General features: G+C 42.9%; 1 protein-coding gene across 1 annotated transcript in view; it reads right to left on the bottom strand.

Moving 5' to 3' along the window:
• Nucleotides 1-18,403, bottom strand: part of GALNT18 (polypeptide N-acetylgalactosaminyltransferase 18) — a 555,510-nt gene that overhangs the window by 241,068 nt on the left and 296,039 nt on the right. Inside the window, exon 3 of the mRNA XM_060262088.1 lies at nt 12,927-13,093. Within this exon, the coding sequence (XP_060118071.1) occupies nt 12,927-13,093 (167 nt within the window). The remainder of the gene's footprint in view (nt 1-12,926; nt 13,094-18,403) is intronic.

The raw sequence follows: 18,403 nt of genomic DNA, 5'->3' as shown, positions 1-18,403 counted from the left end.
AGCCAACTGTTATAACTGAGGAGTGAGGAGATCCCCAATTCTTTTGAGTTCAGTAGACCAAAGAAGAAAAAGACCGTTTAAAAAATAAAGCCAAACATCCTGTGGCTGGAATGGCTTCTTCTGCAGCATGGTTTAAAGCATGTTTCAGGAAAAGCTGGCCCCAGGATCTGGATATGTTGGGGAGGTCTCTTGGCTGTTTTCAGATCTACCCAAAAAAGTTTTGGGGGTATATTTTTCCAGTTTTCCTGAGAAAACCTGAATACATAAGTGGTTGCCTTTTATCTTTTATATTTCCTCCCAAGACCTCTCAGCACACGATCCACTTCACTTGAAAATGCTTTATTCTTGACTTTATTTTGATCTCATACTACTTCACACAACAATACTTGTTTTAGGTCAAGAGACATTCTGTGATAGGGTTGCCAAGTCCAAGAAATTTCTGGGGACTTTGGGGGTGGAGCCAGGAGACTTTGGGGGTGGAGCCAGGAGCCATTGAGGGCGGAGCCAGGAACAAGGGTGTGACAAGCAGAATTGAACTCCAAGGGAGTTCTGCCCATCACATTTAAAGGGACAGCACACTTTTTAAAATGCCTTCCTTCCATAGGAAATAATGGAGGATAGGGGCACCTTCTTTTAGGGCTCATAGAATTGGGCCTCCTGATCCAATCATTTTGATACTTGGGGAATACTTTGGGGAAGAGGCACTAGATACTATACTGAAAATTTGGTCTTTACCACAAAAAACAGCTCCCCCAGAGCCCCTGAAACCTCCAGATCAATTTCCCATTATACCCTATGAGAATAGATCTCCACAAAGGGAATAATGAAGTGCTCAGCAGACGTTTCCCTCCCCCCCCCCGCCATTTCTGGAGACTCTGAAGTGAGGGATTGGCCTCTCTACTCACGAGTTGCTGCCAACTTCTTCAAAGTAACACAGACACCCCATCCCAAGAGGAAGCCTTTCTCAAGTAGAGACTGAAACCTCCAGAACTGGAAAGGCACATGGTCCTCTGGGGGCAGGGCTTCCCCCCACCGGCCAGCTGATTGGGGGTTGGAAGGAGCCTGGGAAAGTGGAAGACCTGGGGATTGGCAAGCCTATTCTGTGAGCCACGGCACAGGTTACAGTAATTTATTTTATAGCATCATTATTTTATGTTATTTGTCCATTATTCATAATCATTGCTTTACTTCATAAACTTATTATATTCCCTCTAACTGCTGCTTCCGTAATTCTCTATGTTTAATGTTTCATCCTTTAAATACAACTTACATTGTTAATCCAAATTTTGCTGCACCATTATGCATTGTATGTCTATGCTCTGCATTTAAAAGTATGCTAATTCAATGTTATAACTGTTTATGAACCTGGCATATGCCTTCTATTTGTTGTACTTTGATCACATAAATTTGTTGTACTTTGATCTGTAAATTAGGGGAGGGACAGTGGCTCAGTGGTAGAGCATCTGCTTGGTAAGCAGAAGGTCCCAGGTTCAATCCCCGGTATCTCCAACTGAAAAGGGTTCAGGCAAGTAGGCATGAAAAACCTCAGCTTGAGACCCTGGAGAGCCACTGCCAGTCTGAGTAGACAATACTGACTTTGATGGACCGAGGGTCTGATTCAGTATAAGGCAGCTTCATATGTTCATATGGTCACATTTACACATTATTGTATGTTGTGTAAAATTCAATAAATAGTTTATTTTGTTTTTTTTAAAAAAAACCCTGGATACATTCAGGAGGGTAGAGGCACCAAATTTTCAGTATAGCATCTAGTGCCTTCCCCCAAAATACCCCCCAAGTTTCAAAAAGATTGGACCAGGGGGTCCAATTTTATGAGCCCCAAAAGAAGGTGCCCCTATCCTTCATTATTTCCTATGGAAGGAAGGCATTGAAAAGGTGTGCCGTCCCTTTAAATGTGATGGCCAGAACTCCCTTGGAGTTTAATTATGCTTGTCACACCCTTGTTCCTGGCTCCGCCCCAATGTCTCCTGGCTCCACCCCCAAAGTCCCCAGATATTTCTTGAATTGGACTTGGCAACCCTATAGATGAGAGACTCTGATGGAATTTTTAAGCCTAAATGTAATGGTAGAGGGATGATGTGGAGTAGAGATTCTGGATGTGATAGGATTTAACCCTATTCCCTTTTGCTATACTCCCAGACAAATACCACCCATGCATACTATTTGCCCTCTGGGGACATAAACAAGCATTGTATCAGTACCTGTATTTTACTTCTACATGCGGCAAGCAGCAGCTTGGAGAGGAGTGATTTGCATTGGAAATGAAGCAGAGAAATAACGAGGTCCGCACATTGCTGTGTTGAAACGATTTTACTTTGGCACCAAAGCAGAACTTAGCTGGCCATAAGCCTCCAAATTGACTAAGTTAAAATTATTTTCATACAGAGCGTTATTCATACAGGCCCTGGCTTATCTCACTCAACATTCTCCACCCTCCTGTCTCCATGCGTTATCAGCTTTAACAAGAAGCTTCTCCAAGAGGCCTCTCTTTTATCCAATATCCAATACACCTCTGTAAATCCACACCCATTGAAGGCTGTCTGCTTCTAACACATTGCATCAGACACTCTCCTTTCGAAGGCATAAGCATGCCTCTATTCATTATTATAGGGGTATTCATTAATTATTCAGGGGTCCCCCTTCAGAAAAATGGCAAGAACATTCCTCCATGAGCTGTATCCCCAACCAAAATTACATGCTTACATGCCAAATAAAACCAAATTACATGCTTTTATGATTTAAAATTCTTAGGAGATCTGGTCACAGGCCTTCTGCTGTCAAGTTGGTCAAGAGCATAAATTAGTACTATTAACACAGCTAATAAGAATTCTTTTTAAATTTCAGATATTATTTTTGGTGCCACAAATATTGATATAGTCCAGAGGAGGGTAACAGGTCTACATGAAATCAACCTGCGTTCAAGTTATAGAAGATGCTAACAAGGCATTAGAACTGGGTGCCAGTTCAACTGAGACCTACTATGCAAAAAATGGTTTTATCACAAATAGGAAAGCTCCTCATAAACTACCAAACTAGGCGATAACATTTAGCTATGAGTCAGATTACAACAACTTGTGTTATTATTCTTATTCTCATTACATGTGGCAGATGCAGAGACTTAAGTTCCCAAGAACCAAAGGGGCCTGATTTGGATCAGGACCATGGCCTGGAGGAAGAATGACCTCAGCTTCCCCCCCTGCACCATCTTCCCACCCCAAAATGGCCCCTGGGGGTATCATTTGTCCCACTGGAGGACTGCATGTGCACCAACCCAACATGTGGATAAATGCTGACCCACCTCATGGCTAAATTTATCATCTAGTTTGGCCCAATGGCAAGCATGCCCCCTTGCAGAATATCACTACCCTCTCCTGCAAAAGTGTTTTGCCAAGAGACAGCTGAGATCACGCCAGTAGAGTGTGAATTTCTTAGTTATTCGGTTTGACAAATGCACTTCTATTATTTCACATTCACAATCAAACTATGAGCCAAACATAAACATTTTTATTTTTGTGCACCATAACTCCAGCAGCTGCAAAACTCCAAACCTGCAGAGATCAGGGAGCAGTTCAGAGTCCTGTTCTTCTCCACCCACCCCCTCAGCAAAATTACTACAAGTGAAGTTTGAAAAGGGACTTCTCCCCCCCGCCACTCCAAATAGAAGCAATGGTTTGGATTGTTGAATTGCAAAGGAAAAAGGAAAAGATAGTTCCTCTTTTTCTCTGCAGCCTAAATTTACACCTTACAGTGGGAGAAAAAAAGATCAACTGGGTTTTTGATCACTCCCCCCCCCCCCCCATACACACACAATTGCTGTATCTCAGCAAGCCAAGGAAGCAGTGGCATTTCCAGAACTGGAGATGAGGCTTCTGCTGTTCAGCCAGGATTCAGCTCCTGATTCCATCCTGTCCCCCAAAGAAAAGCTCTGCTGGTACAGAGTAAAATTTTCCCAGTAGGAGATTGGGACCTGACTCCCAGCTGGTCCCTCATCAGCTGGCAGTTGGCTTCTGATGGCTGCAGGTAGCCTGTTCCAGTGAATACACACCAACAGGTTACAGACAGCTTACCAATTAATTGGCTGCCTGATCACCATTGGCGAATGAGAAGTGAACTGAACTGACAGGTATCTGAGCATTGCCACATACCATTAATGGCACTGTAAAGCACTTTTCTTTACAGAGGCAACAGATACTTTAAGAAGCTGATGGCCAGTGGGATCCAAAGCTGTCCCCCTCTGATGGAACCTGTAATTAGGATGTAGATTGCCATATGCCTCACTTGCATATTACCAGCTTTCACAGAGAGTAAAATATTTCAAATCATGAGTACACTTCAGACAGAAAGAAGTCAGATTGAGATAGAGCATCCTAAAAAGATTAAACAAACAAACCTGAGATGTACAAAAGATTTAGATTGTTTATGAAATGGCATAAAAAAAAATCAGCATTTTGTGTATTAATTCCCAGGGCTACATCAATAAAATGCACTGCGATACTGGAGCATCATTCAAAATTAAAGATCTGTAGACAATGATGTTTATAACTTACAGAACCAATTTTTTTTTGCTGGATTAAGCTTTTATTTCCCAGTTTTATAGATTTTATGCTTTTTAAAAAAATCACTCAGCAGTCTGAACAAAACAGAGGCATTGTTTCTGAATTCATTCTGACAATCCTTACGGCAGTTGGGCATATTCAATTCAGCTAAAGATCCTTTGAAAAAAAAATAAACTGCAACAGGAGAAAGACAGTAGGTTATAAAAGTACAAAGGATCACTGACATATACAGAACTAAAGAAGTGCTTGACAAAACCATTTAAATAATATGTATTTAAATGCATTTCATTCTTAGAATTGAAACTATCTTCAGAGAAATGGCCTGAGGTTACCTACTTTGTCATTTCTAGCAAGCATGTTGCATTTTGAAAGTCAGCAATCAAAAATCAAGGTAATCCTTCCTAGATTGCAGACTTCATACATCATTTCAGAAACATGTAGTTTGTATTAAGAAGCAGTACTTGGATCTAACCTCCTGCAAATAGCACTCTTTAGAGGATAATGGATTTCACTTGCCTTCTCCTTCCCTCAGCAATTGTCTGTGCATTCTCGCTCTGTATGCCAAGACTAATCAGGAGACCCTCCAGAAGACTCTGTCATGCAGTTTGAGGCGGAGGCAAGTTCACTCAACTGCTTCATTCTGGTGCCAGTAGAGCAAGGAAAAACTCGCACAAAAATCATTTCAGCATATTTTGCATTCTAATTGCAACCCCTGTGCCATACGGAATATTGTTATGTAGAGTCCCCAACCCTTAGCTTTCACTTTGGAAGAGGGCTGCAGAGCAGAAGACAAAGACGGTAAAAGTCTGTTTTCCTTCATTAGCAGAATCTTGGATCCAACCCAATGCTCCCAGGTGTTTTTCTAACAGTCTGAGCAGCTATGCATAGGCCATGTCTCCTACATTTATTAAGGTTCCAGCAGTAACAGATACCTCCCTGGGCTCAGTACAACACTCTGCAGCCTGCTTAATTCACTGCTTCTTCTCATGGTCTGCCTGACAATTTGTTACTCAATTACAGTTTCCTGCAACCTAGATAAACAGATGAAAACAACACATTAATCCTGCATGGGTCCCCCCCTTCCCATGTTTTAAGAAAAGATCTGCCAAGACTGGATGAAATAAAACTGTGCTGAAGGAATTTAGATTTGAACTCACTTGAAGTCCCTATATTCCCTGAGTGTTCCTGAATATGTACATATATTCCTTTCTGTGATTTTGCTAGAATTTCATTTTTTCCTCTTGACATACACAGAATAACTGCAATAGGCATGGAGGGGAGACACAGTATAGGCAACTGCTTTTAATTGCACTACATTTTCCCCACTACACAAATCCAATGAACAGTGTGGACTCTGGAGTGGATCTCTGCAAAAAGCAGCAAGGATTATGTAATAGTGATAAAGAAGAAAATTGTGGAAAGCAAGTAACTCGTTAGAGCAGAAAGTATTTGAATCTCCTCTGAATATTATGTGCTCCAACTGATCTTCTAGCTGAACCAAATGTTTTGGCAAGTTCAAGATCACTTGAAAATGGAATATGTGATGGGTCTCAAAGATGAAAGTTGCAAAGCTGCCTCAAGTCCTCCAAAGGGGCAGAATATGTGGGATACATAATGGTTTAATAAATAAATGCAGCACTGATAAACATCCCCACTTATGGGTATACGTTGATAGTTAAGGCAGAGGCCCCAAGTGATTCACATATTTTCCTCAGTCAACAAATACAATGCACATGGGATAGTTTTAAAACAGAAACCATTACATTCACAGAATACAAGTGCACTCCATATTGTAATGTGATGTTCCTTTTAACGGAATACATTATAGGTCTCAGATGGAGACTGCATATTCTTTGGGCAGAGGCTTTTTATCTTCTACAGACCACCTGGCATAATACTGATGCTAAACAAAATGCTGCAGCAAAATTAGTCATAGAGACACTAGGTCTCTCCAGTTAATAAGTCATAGGGCATCTTAAACCAGTAATTTCCTGCATTACAAGACTGGCCAAGAAATCAGTCAAATGAAAGATGAATAATGAATCAAAACAAGGGTTATCACATATCCCTATACCATTTCTAGGGGAGCAAACTGGTTTACTTTATATGTATTATATTTATTTATGTATTGTGATTCAGTTGCAATAATCCCTGAGGCTGGTTACAATGAAGACAATTTACAACCACAACAATTTAAATTTAGGAAAATGAATCCAAATCCCAAAGGACAAGAGTCCAAAGCAAACAGCAGGAAGACCAGGACAATCTCTGTATCTATATAATATATCCATATAAGCCTTACATCTAGAGGATAAACTAAAACCATTCTGCTAATGTATTACTTAATACCTTACATCAAAAATGTATGGAAAAGCAAACCAATCAATAAATCTAATTCTCAGCTCCACCTGTAGATTCTTAAATCTAGTTATTGAGAAAACAGACAAGTCAGATCTTTATATAAATCTGAAATATATATAAAAATGAAAAAACACATGGGGGGATTAGCCCCCTCCCCAATTATAAAAGGCATGCCCACAGCATTAGAAAATGGATTCCCCCAGTAGCTGTTTCAAGGCAGCTGCAACAGTACTGTCAGGCCTTGGTTTCTGTTCAGAAAAGGCAGGAGGGAGCAGGACCATTGCAAGGGTTGTTTTGGCCTTTGAGGGAGAACTCATTGAAGCCAGACCTGGCAGCATCCAGGGTGACCTGAGACCATACAACTTGCACGACTCACAAAGACTGGCTACTTGTGCTACTGTTCCTTTCTCCAAATGGCACCATTTGTGGAAAATCCAGAGACTGGAACCATGAACAGAGTTCTTTCTACAATCTAGAGAAAAGCCCTTGGTTGGCAGAAAAATCAGAAATCTTTTTAGAAATCATTGAAATCCTCCCCCCGTAATAGAAGAAGCACCTATAGATTTAACAAAGGGATTATTTTAGTGGCCATTGTGGGGTTGCTAAGCAACCACAACAATTAGGGTTGCCAGGTCCATCAGATCAGTGGGTGGGGGATGGGAGTGAATTTACAGGGAATGGGAAGGGAAGAAGTCAGAAATAAACATGATGTGCCTACATTCCCTGGAAGTGATGTAGGAATGTCAGGGGTAATATTCTGGTTTGTAGGTAAAACCTCTATAGTAGAATCAGCTTCTAGTCATATAATTTTGCCCCCAAACCAGAGTGTCACTCCCTCGCAATGTCACTGATGTGCCTACATCACTTTCTGGTGGCATAGGCATGTCATGCTTATTTCTGGCTTCTTGCCAGTTTGGAGGGGGGTTAATTCCTCCCCAGCAGCCAGCCAGCTGGCAATGAAGAGAGGCGCCCAAAACTGGGGGACCCCACTCAAACCGAGGGAGCCTGGCAACAATGTTGTCAGCTCTCAAACCTTGATTTTTGTAAGAAAAATACACAGGGGAGGGGCAAGGCCCTTTTCAAATAGGGTTGCCAGATCTGATGTCCACAGGGGCAGGAAGGAAGTTTCTGGGAGCAGGGCAGAGTGATGCAATGCACTGCCATAATGCTGAATTTGTGTCACACAGCAATGCTCTCAATTTTTGGCAGAACTCTGTGGTAAAATCAGAATCAAACCATATTGTTCTGCCCAAAAATCAGAGCATCACTGTGCAATGTCCCTGATGTGATTACATCATTTCTGTGTGATGTGAGTAGAGCTGGTTGGTGCAGCGCTGGCTCTAGGGTGCGTGGTCCCCCAGACAGGCTTCCTCCTGCAGCATCCCCCTCCCACCCCCGCCAGCCCCCTCCCTTTCTGCCGTGCTCCGTTTCACCACCCCCACTTGCTGTGACCAGGTTGCCTAGTTTGCTTCTCTCTCTACCCACCACCACCCCCAGCCAGCCCCCTTCCTTCCTGTTCCCTGCCACCATCGCCAGCCCCCCTCCCTTCCAGTCTGCTCCACCCCCCCACTCCCCGCACGCCACGATGAGGCTGGCCCTACTGGCTTTGAAGCAGCCATCAGGGCCACATTTTGAGAAGAGAAAGCTGGAGGAGACTTCTCCCCCCTCCTTTTCAGAACCAGAAGTGAAGGGGGAGCGAAGCCTTCTCCAGCTTTCTCTTCTCAAAACGCTGCCCTGCTGGCTGCCTCGAAGCCAGTAGGGTCAGCCTCATCACAGCAGGGGGGGCAGGCAGAATGTGGCAAACTGGAAGGGAGGTGCGGAGGATACAGCAGATGGGAAGGAAGGGGGCTGGCATCAGCAGCGGGGAGAGAGACGCAAACTAGGCAGTTGTCTTGGGCACCAGGGGGGCGCCCAATTCTGAACCCCCCCTTCCCGGCGCCCTAGGCAACTGCCTATTTGTTTAGTTGGTGAGCCAGCCATGGGCTGGTGGCAGGCAGAAGCCCCAAAAACCAGGGAGCCCCCTGCTGGGTACTGGGGAATGTCAACCCAATTTCCAGGGCTACTTCACCCTCCCAGTTAACACTTCCTCTCCTCCCTCCTGTTGTGGAAGGCTGTCTCAACAGAGCCAGACCCATCAGCAACCACCAGGTAACTTGCTACCATGCAGTTTGTGTGTTGGTGACTACTACAATTCCACACAACATGTTGGGCCCAGCAGCAGCCTCCAAACAACTCACCTGATCAACTTGCTACCATATGACTTTTACAACTTGGCAAGATTCTCCCATGGAAAGGATGCCAGGAGAAGGGAAGGTGAAAAAGCTGAGAGCCAGTGTACCATAGTGATTAGAGTATCAGACTAGGATCTGGGAGACCCAGGTTCAAATCCCCTCTTTGTCATGGATGCTTGTTGGGTGACCCTGAGCTAGTTGTACTCTCTCAGCCTAATCTGCATCACAGGGCTATTGCAAGGATAAAATGGAGGAGAGAATGATGTAAATTGCTTTGGGTCCTCATTAAGGAGGAAGGTGAGGTATAAATACAATAAATAAATAAATAATAAAGTTGAAGACTGCAGAGGCAGATAAAGGAAAACTTGGCTTATGAGTGGAACTAGAAAAGGATAAAGGAAGCAGGAAACAGGAGAAGATATGGAGTCCCAGGAGGAGAAAAATAGGAAATACCATGGGGAAGGAGGGTACTGGAGAAAATGAACTGACCTGTAAATACTTGCAGGTTCTCCACTTGGTGGCAGCAAGAGCAGCATTCTTAATATCAAGGTAGTCACTAAGATACTTGGAACCCAAACAGTTTAGGTCAAAGAGTCTAAAACAGCGCACTGAAGTCAGCACTGAAACAATATTGCAGCCATTAAGTGTTTCAAAACAGGCACTATATATTCACAATGACTTATACCCATCAGCAGCTGAATACTGAACTAGATGGAGTTTCTACAACCTTGTTCAAGGAAAAATCTACAAATAATATATCACCATAATTTGAACTATTTTAGGATTTTATTAGTGGGATTTGGTTCATAGTCCAGCTAAAATTTTGGGTTACAGAATGTTAAATGTATGGAATCAGATGATATCATCATCTGTAAAATATAGTATAATCAAAATGAAACAACGGCAAGAAAGTTCCAAGAAGCATCCCTGAAACCTCACTTTCTAGAAAAGAAGCAGCAAACCTACTCAGTATGAGCAGTACAAACCAGATTACTTGCCTTCAGATTGCAAAAGTAGCCTGGGAAGAAAGAGAATTGGGACCATGACACCTGGACATATCACTGTTTTCCAAATGCAAACTGTACCTCAAAGGAGAAATTGCCCTTCAGGGGAAAACATGGCCTATACCTTGACAGATAGACATGACAACTTTTTAAAGCACAGAATCTTAACAGAGTGCATGAGATTCACTGCAGAGATTTGTTCACATTTTGTAGCACAGTATGTAGCAGTAAAATGTTCTGATGTCTTAACTATTTAGATTTTTAGGCTGTCCTCAGGGTGGTTTACAACACAGGAAACCCTCATTATCAGAAAATTAATATAAATTTAAACAATTATGGTATAAACTCTAGCGAATACTTCTTGCCAAATACCAGAAAGGGGGAGGACAGAAGTACTGATAGCGAAAAGCAGGGCTTTTTTGGTGGAAAAAGCCCAGCAGGAACTCATTTGTACCTTAGGCCACACCCCATGAAGTCACCACTGTTTCCTGTTCAGAAGGAATTCATTTGCATATTAGGCCACACCCCCTGATGCTAAGCCAGCCGGAATTGCATCCCTGTGCATTCCTGCTCAAAAAAAGCCCTGGCGAAAAGGAAGAACCTGCAAGGAAAAGCCCCCTACTTTTCATGCACATGGACATTGTGATCACCAGTATGGTTGCCAGGGTGCCTGGAGTTTTGACTCGCACATATCTGCTCTAAGAAGTGGCCTTTGCCCACGGTTTCTAAGGCTTATGTGGATACTATAAGCCTCAGCTTTGCAGAAGCATTCTACATCTCTGGATGGGTATTAGCCAGAACTACAGACGAGCTTCCAGCTGCTCCTTGCGTGCCCAGTCTTGGCCACTGCAGTGGAAGAAGCCACGCCACCATGAACTGTACAGGCAAACAGTTTCCAGCCTGTTTCCATGAACCAAAGGCTAACACCACCAGAATTCATCTTGTTTTCCTGACTCCATATCCAACAACTGCTTCAACTTCTGCATAAGGCAATCAAGCATATCTTAGGCGTGGATCCTGCCAGACCACTCAAGTTTTTGTCCAACAGAACTCAAGACAAAGACTGGTGCCAGGAAGAAGACTTAAAAAGAGGAAGACCATCTTCAGCCAGAGCAAAGTTCCTTTGTACATGCTGGGTGTTACTTAGGTCATAATTAGACTCTCTATTGTCACCCTTTCAGATAAGTTCCCTAATCTTGAGTGTTCCCCACCCAGTAGTTACTTCTATTCTTCTTTCCAACTGTGACTCTGGAGCCTCCCCCAGGTCCGTTTCAACCTGAAAGTTTATTCAGGTACTCCTGGACCAAGCTTGTTCATTGGTCAGTCATAGGCACCCAATTAGGGGCCAACGATGAACTTTCTATTGGCTACTGCAGAAGTCCAGCCCCTATGGTCACTGCAGAGCCTCCCCTTTCTCCTCCCTCGAACCTCCCAGCACCTGGGGGTCTAAGGTAGTCTATTTAACCTCTGACCCAACTCCACTCATGTGTGCTTCTAGCAGTATCCCAACTTCCGCTGCATAGATCCATCCCCGATTCCTGATCAGTTTCGGGTCCCTTCTCCCACTTCCTCGCTTGTCGCCATTGGAGCCTTCCTTGAAGACTACGATAGGTAAATATCACCCTGTTTGTCTACCCATGTGTTGTCTCTATATCTCTCTCTATTTTTCCTAGGACTGTATGTATGTTTCATGAGTACATTGTCTTGTATGTATGCCTATATTTTCTAGAATAAATTTTAATTATTTTACTAAATTAAGAGTCCCTATTATTTTAAGCATTACTCTCTGGACGTGTATCTTGTATACATAGGGGAAAAGATCCTGAGTGAGCCAGGTGCCCACCTAACTAATTCCCCAACCTTGTTTTGAGGGCATTTCGGCTTACAAACCAAGGAGGGAGAAAAAACTTTATCTTAAATAAACAAATATCAGATACATGATATTTTATAGAACAAGTGTAACAAAAGACTCATGGGCTGATGGACTTGCCTATTTGCTCCCTGAAGCATTATTAAAATGGCAGTGTATTTACTGTACCAGTAAAATACATCCATGCTTAGATTTGATGAATCTCAATGAGTGAGTGAATTCTGTTACTAAGGAAGATCTATTAAGAGACACACACACATATATGTATACAGGGCTTTATTTGTAGAAAAAGCCCAGCAGGAACTCATTTCCATATTAGGTCAAACCCGAGATGTCACCATTGTTTCATTTGCATATCAGGCCACAACCCCTGATGCCAAGCCAGCCGGAACTGCGTTCCTGTGCATTCCTGCTCGCTCAAGAAAAGCCCTGTATGTATATAGAATCACAGAATCATAGAGTAGAAAGGGACCTCCAGCATCACCTAATCCAACCCCCTGCACAATGCAGGAAATTCACAAATACCTCCCCCACACACATACATGCCCAGTGACTGCTGCTCCATGCCCAGAAGATGGCAAAAATCTCCAGAATCCCTTGCCAAAAACTGGCCTGGAGAAAAATTGCTGACTGACCCCAAAGTGCCAATCAGTATTTTCCTGGGCATGTAAGTACGAGTCATGAGAACTAAGCACTGATGCAACCCTTCCTGCCTTTCTTCTCATGATCTGCCTAATTAAAAATATTGATGTCCCACATTTCATACTTCCTAAGTGGTTCAATGCAATATGTTCTAATCAGAACCTATGTACAAAGTGGTTATCAATGGCAAATTAAGTGAAGTTTGAAGACTCAGGAACACACTATTTAACATTCTACTCACCATTATTACTGTTATCATCCACTAAAATAATCTCTTTGAGCAAGTGAGCGGGAGTCCTGTCAATTGCAGAATGAATTGATCGTAGAATCACTGAGAGAGCTTCATTGACAAATATGAAAACAATGCTGACCTCAGGAAGACTGCTAGGAAATGTAAGGTTTTTGCATCTGCAAAATAATAATAAGAAAATACAGTTATTTTCGCATGAGACTTGAGCTAACCAATGGTCTATATACCCCATTTCCCTTATTTCTTAGAGAAATCAATACTATTATCATTACAATTCTTGGCTGTGAACTTTATGTTTGAACAACAGACATAATTCACACTGAGCTTGGGGCAAGAAATTATTTTCCAAATCTTGACCAAAACATGTATGTTGTGCAACATCCCCTAGAGACTGTGAGGCAGTGCCTTGTGAAAGACCACCTGGTACATGTCACAGAATAAAAGAGGGGGGGGGGAGTTAAGTGAACAAGTGATTTTCATATGACACTGAGCAAACCATTTCCATGCAGTCTGCTCTCCCAGCTAAAGAATGTTTGCAATATTAATTTCACACATTTCTCTACAATCCACAGTATACAGGAATTCAGATGTAATTAATTTTTTTAATCATAGTATATCTCGTACTCAAAATATTACAATCATAGCTGCACAAGCTTCAATCAGTTTAAGTTTTAGTTGATTTATTGTTGAGGGCTGAGAGCTAAAAGCACATTTGTTTATTTTTGAGCAACTGGATTCCAGGGTGAGTGTAACAAGAAATTAAAATGAAAGAATTAAAAAAGGCTTTTCTAAGTGGTAGTAAAAAGTTTTATTTATTAAATTATCATATACTGCCAGTACATGACTGAGCCTCTGATTCATACACTCCCTTTTTCTCCATACATGGTACCTCTTATCTATGGGAACAGACTAAATTAGAACCTGTATGTAGATTATAAACCTTTAATTGCCAGACCCCATTTGGGCTGAGAGTTTCCCCAATTTCAAGGACTCCAATCTGCTGCTGGCCAACTGGCTGGCAGAGGAAATGCCTACGTCAACATCATTGGCATGACGACATCATGTGAAAGTGATGTCATCATGCTGGGCATGTCACGTGGTGACTCTCTAGCATTTTGGTCAAACCCCCACATTTTCCACCAAAAAGTAAAGCTATGATAACATTCCTACGCAAAACTTAATTTACATTGGCATTAGCACTAGGAAAGAACATGTAGCATCTACATGAGGTACAAATATTCTGTACCTAATATTCTCTTTCTAGAATGTCTAATAACAAAAGGATAAGTGTGCCGTAATTATTTTTGAAATCATAGATAAATCTATTCAGCATATACCCAGATAGGGAGGCCTTTTTAATTCACAAAGTTAGGCATTTAGTAAGCAGCATGAAGCTTACATACAATAATGAGAAATTATGCTACTTTATTAATGTTTACTATTTGTAATCTGTTTTCAAATGCATTTCTATAGCAAATACATTGAATTATGTGCACTTCTTTAAAAAGCTAGTTCCCTGCAAAAAGTTTAAAATAGCTCAAGGTGTAAACCTGAAATCAGGTATTCCTTAGCCAATTCCACTGTGTCAGAGTGCCCCATCCTTGGGAGAAACCCCTTAAAACACAGGAATATGAGATCCACTTGTATGTTTCAATGGGTCTGACAGAACAAACATTTTCAGGGTTAGTCAGCATGGGACAAAAAAAGCCCTTTCTCACAATACAAGAACTCATGGGCATTCAATGAAATTGCTGAGCAGTCAGGTTAAAACGGATAAAAGGAAGTACTTCTTCACCCAAAGGGTGATTAACAAGTGGAATTCACTGCCACAGGAGGTGGTGGCGGCTACAAGCATAGACAGCTTCAAGAGGGGACTGGATAAAATTATGGAGCAGAGGTCCATCAGTGGCTATTAGCCACAGTGTGTGTGTGTGTGTTTATATATATAAACAGTGTGTGTGTGTGTGTTTATATATATATATATATATATATATATATATATATATATATATATATATATATATATATATATATATATTTTGGCCACTGTGTGACACAGAGTGTTGGACTGGATGGGCCATTGGCCTGATCCAACAAGGCTCCTCTTATGTTCTTATGTCTTCACTCCTTGGTCTCCCACTGATTGCCAAAAATGACATCATATCCTCTCCAAACTCCACACTCCCTAGTTATTGCCCCCCCCCCAATCTTTTAGAATTTGCTAAAGCAGTGCTGAGGAACTCTTGATGACAACCCAGCTTGTTAACTCAGGGCATCACCATTAAACTATTGTCAGTTATGTCTCTGACCCTTGCCTCAACAAAACAGTTGGCCAATCCAGAGTTAGAGATCATCAGAGCTACTAAAAAAGTTAGTCCCCTGTGTAAGCACCAGTCATTTCTGACTCTGGGGTGACTAGGTCCCTAGAAAACATGCAGTCCCATCCACAGTTCATGTTTAGATGCATCAGGCCTGCTTGGACTAGAAAAGTCCCACCACAGGAACAACTTTCCATCTCAGGGAATTTCTACAGATGAAAGCTGGGCTTCCAAAGTGGGAACTGGATTTGAACATCAATGACCTTGAGCTCATCACTTGTTCTCAGTCTGACCTCATGAGGATAAAATGTCAGAGACAAAAATGCACTCCTTGGAGAAAAAGCGCGGGGCGGGGGGGGAGTACAGAATACATAAAGAAGGCTGCAGTACTTTGCTTAGAACTGTTCCAGCAAGTCTCCTTGTGCAAACATCTATAAGGTCAACCTGCTTATCCCCACAAAGGGAAGGGAAGTCAAAAATTAAGATCTCATGACCCTCAAAAAGTGCAAAATACTTAACGATAAAGATTCCATAGAGAGTTCAAAAACAAAATAGCTCTGCTTCATAATGCTGCAGCAGAAGGCCTCCATTACAGTGGGTAAATTGCTGCTTGATAACAGAAGTTTTCTGAATGATTGTCATCATTGGGTATGTGATTTTGTCATATCCAGTACTTTTAAACTGAAATCTGGAGGTATTATTATTATTTATTTATTTCTATTCCACCCCTTCCCCTTTTTGGGGGGCTCAGAGTGGAGTACAACAATTTAAATTAAAATCACAATAAAATCATAATAAAAATAAGTTCAACATTCAGTAAGTGCAGTGACTTAGTTCAGCAAGGTGATATGAAACAATTTAGTATAGCTCCACAATACAGTGATGCAGCAGCAGGCCATATGGGTGTAGGGGGAGGCCAACCGATCTAATAGATGGATGCCCGCTGCCTCATCCAAAGACCTGGCAGAACAGCTCCGTTTTACAGGCCCTACAAAAGGCCAATAAGCCAGGTAGGGCCCGAATCTCCATTGGGAGCTGATTCCACCAGGTTGGGGCCAGGACTGAAAAAGTCCTGGCCCTGGTAGAGGCAAGACGAGCATCCCTTGGGCCGGGGACTGTCAGAAGATCCTGGGAGGCCGAACGAAGCTACCTCTGGGGCGTATATGGAAGGAGACGGTCCCGTAGGTATGCTGGTCCCAGGCTGTGTAAGTCTTTAAAAGTCAAAACTTCACCTTGAAACGGATCCGGTACTCTATAGGCAGCCAGTGCAGGTTGCGGAGCACCGGTCATATGCTCACTCATATAGGTAATGCAGTCAGCAGGCGAGCTGCCGCATTCTGCACCCGCTGCAGTTTCCGGATCAGTTTCAGGGGCAAGCCAGCATACAGTGAGTTACAGTAATCCAGCCTGGAAGTGACCATTGCATGGATCACTGTAGCCAAATCTAGGGAGGATAGGTATGGTGCTAGCTGCCTGATCTGCCATAGGTGGCTTTATCGACTACCTTTCCCAGGAACGGCAAGTTAGAAACTAGGCGGTAGTTAGCTAGCACACTGGGGTCCAGTGAAGTTTTTTTTCAGAAGCGGGCGAATTACAGCCTCCTTTAATATCTCTGGGAATGTCCCACTTGTCAGGGACAGGTTAACAATATCACCCAGATAGTCCCTAATACCATCCTGGAAAGTCTTCACAAGCCAGGATGGACAGGGGTCCAAGGAGCAGGTGGTAGATTTCACTGCAGCTAGGATCCTGTCTACATCCTCCAATGTGAGTCAAATGAAGCGGTCCAATATTGGACCATCTGACGGCCAAGGACCTTCCAGTTTACATAGTGTATCAACCGTGGCTGGGAGGTCCTGTTGGAGAGTCAAGATTTTATCTGCAAAATATGTTGCAAAAGCCTCAGAGCCGATATCCAATTTTCTATCTTTTTGGTTGCTTGATGGCAAAGTTGTCAGAGACCGAATCATTCTAAATAATTGGGCTGGGCACAACTTTGCAGACTCTATGGAGACTGCATAGAAAGTGTTCTTAGCGGATTTCACAGCCTTCTCTTAGACTTTCATAAGCGTTCTATAAGAGGTTCTGCACTCTTCATCACAAGCATGTCACCACACTCTCTCTAACCGTCTAAGCTGCCATTTCATCCTTAGCAGGTCTAAGGAATACCAGGGAGCTGCTTTGGTATGGCAGTGAAGAGGGCGCTGGGGGGCGATGTCGTCAATGGCAATGGAGAGTCGGGAATACCAATCCTCCACAAACTCATCTAACAACCCACCAGGGGGCATTGGATCCCGCAGGGCCTCTTGGAACCACTCTGAGTCCATTTGGCTCCACGGGCGAGCATAAATCTGTTCACTGCATAAACAGGGCAGAAGTTGCAGGTCCAGCCGGACTTTCAAGGCATAGTGGTCTGACCATGGAACAGCATTTGCCGCCATCAGATCCACTGATATCCCTGCCCCGAAGATCAAATCTAGCGTGTGACCGGCCCAGTGTGTGGGAACTGATACAAATTGATTGAGTCCCAGCATTTCCATGGATGACACCAGGTCCTGTGCCTGCAAGGATGCCGCATCATCAACATGGACATTGAAATCCCCCAAAACTAAAAGTCTGGGGAAGTCCAATGCCCATGTGGACACCACATCCAGCAGGGCAGGTAGGCTTTCTGGTGGTGCGTTAGGCAGTCGGTACACCACCCAGATCGCCGAACTCTCCTCAGTTTCCCACACCAGGCTGGTACACTCTATGCCAGCAATGTCTGGGTCAGAGAGTGCCCTGAAAGAAAAAGAGTCTCGAATGAGCACTGCAACTCCCCCCCCCCCGCCCATTTGTCCGAGACTGTTGAAGGACAGCAAACCCAGGTGGGGTAAGCTGATTCAAGGCGACAGTTTTGCCATCCCGCACCCAGGTCTCTGTCATATAGGCCAGATCCACTTGTTGTGCTGTAATAAAGTCCCACAAAGTAGCAGTCTTATTATTAATGGATCTGGCATTTATCAACACCAGTGAAGGAGATTATCACCATGTTATAACTGAAACAAACAACGGAACTCCTTGAAATGAAAAATTCTCTTCTGCTGAGGAACAGCATACTGAACTGAAGTAACAGTGAAGACCTAAGAAGAATTTTACTTTTGTAAGTCC

Source organism: Heteronotia binoei, chromosome 21, assembly GCF_032191835.1.
Source record: "Heteronotia binoei isolate CCM8104 ecotype False Entrance Well chromosome 21, APGP_CSIRO_Hbin_v1, whole genome shotgun sequence".
NCBI classification, from domain to species: domain Eukaryota; kingdom Metazoa; phylum Chordata; class Lepidosauria; order Squamata; family Gekkonidae; genus Heteronotia; species Heteronotia binoei.
This window is presented reverse-complemented; position numbering and strand designations above follow the sequence as displayed.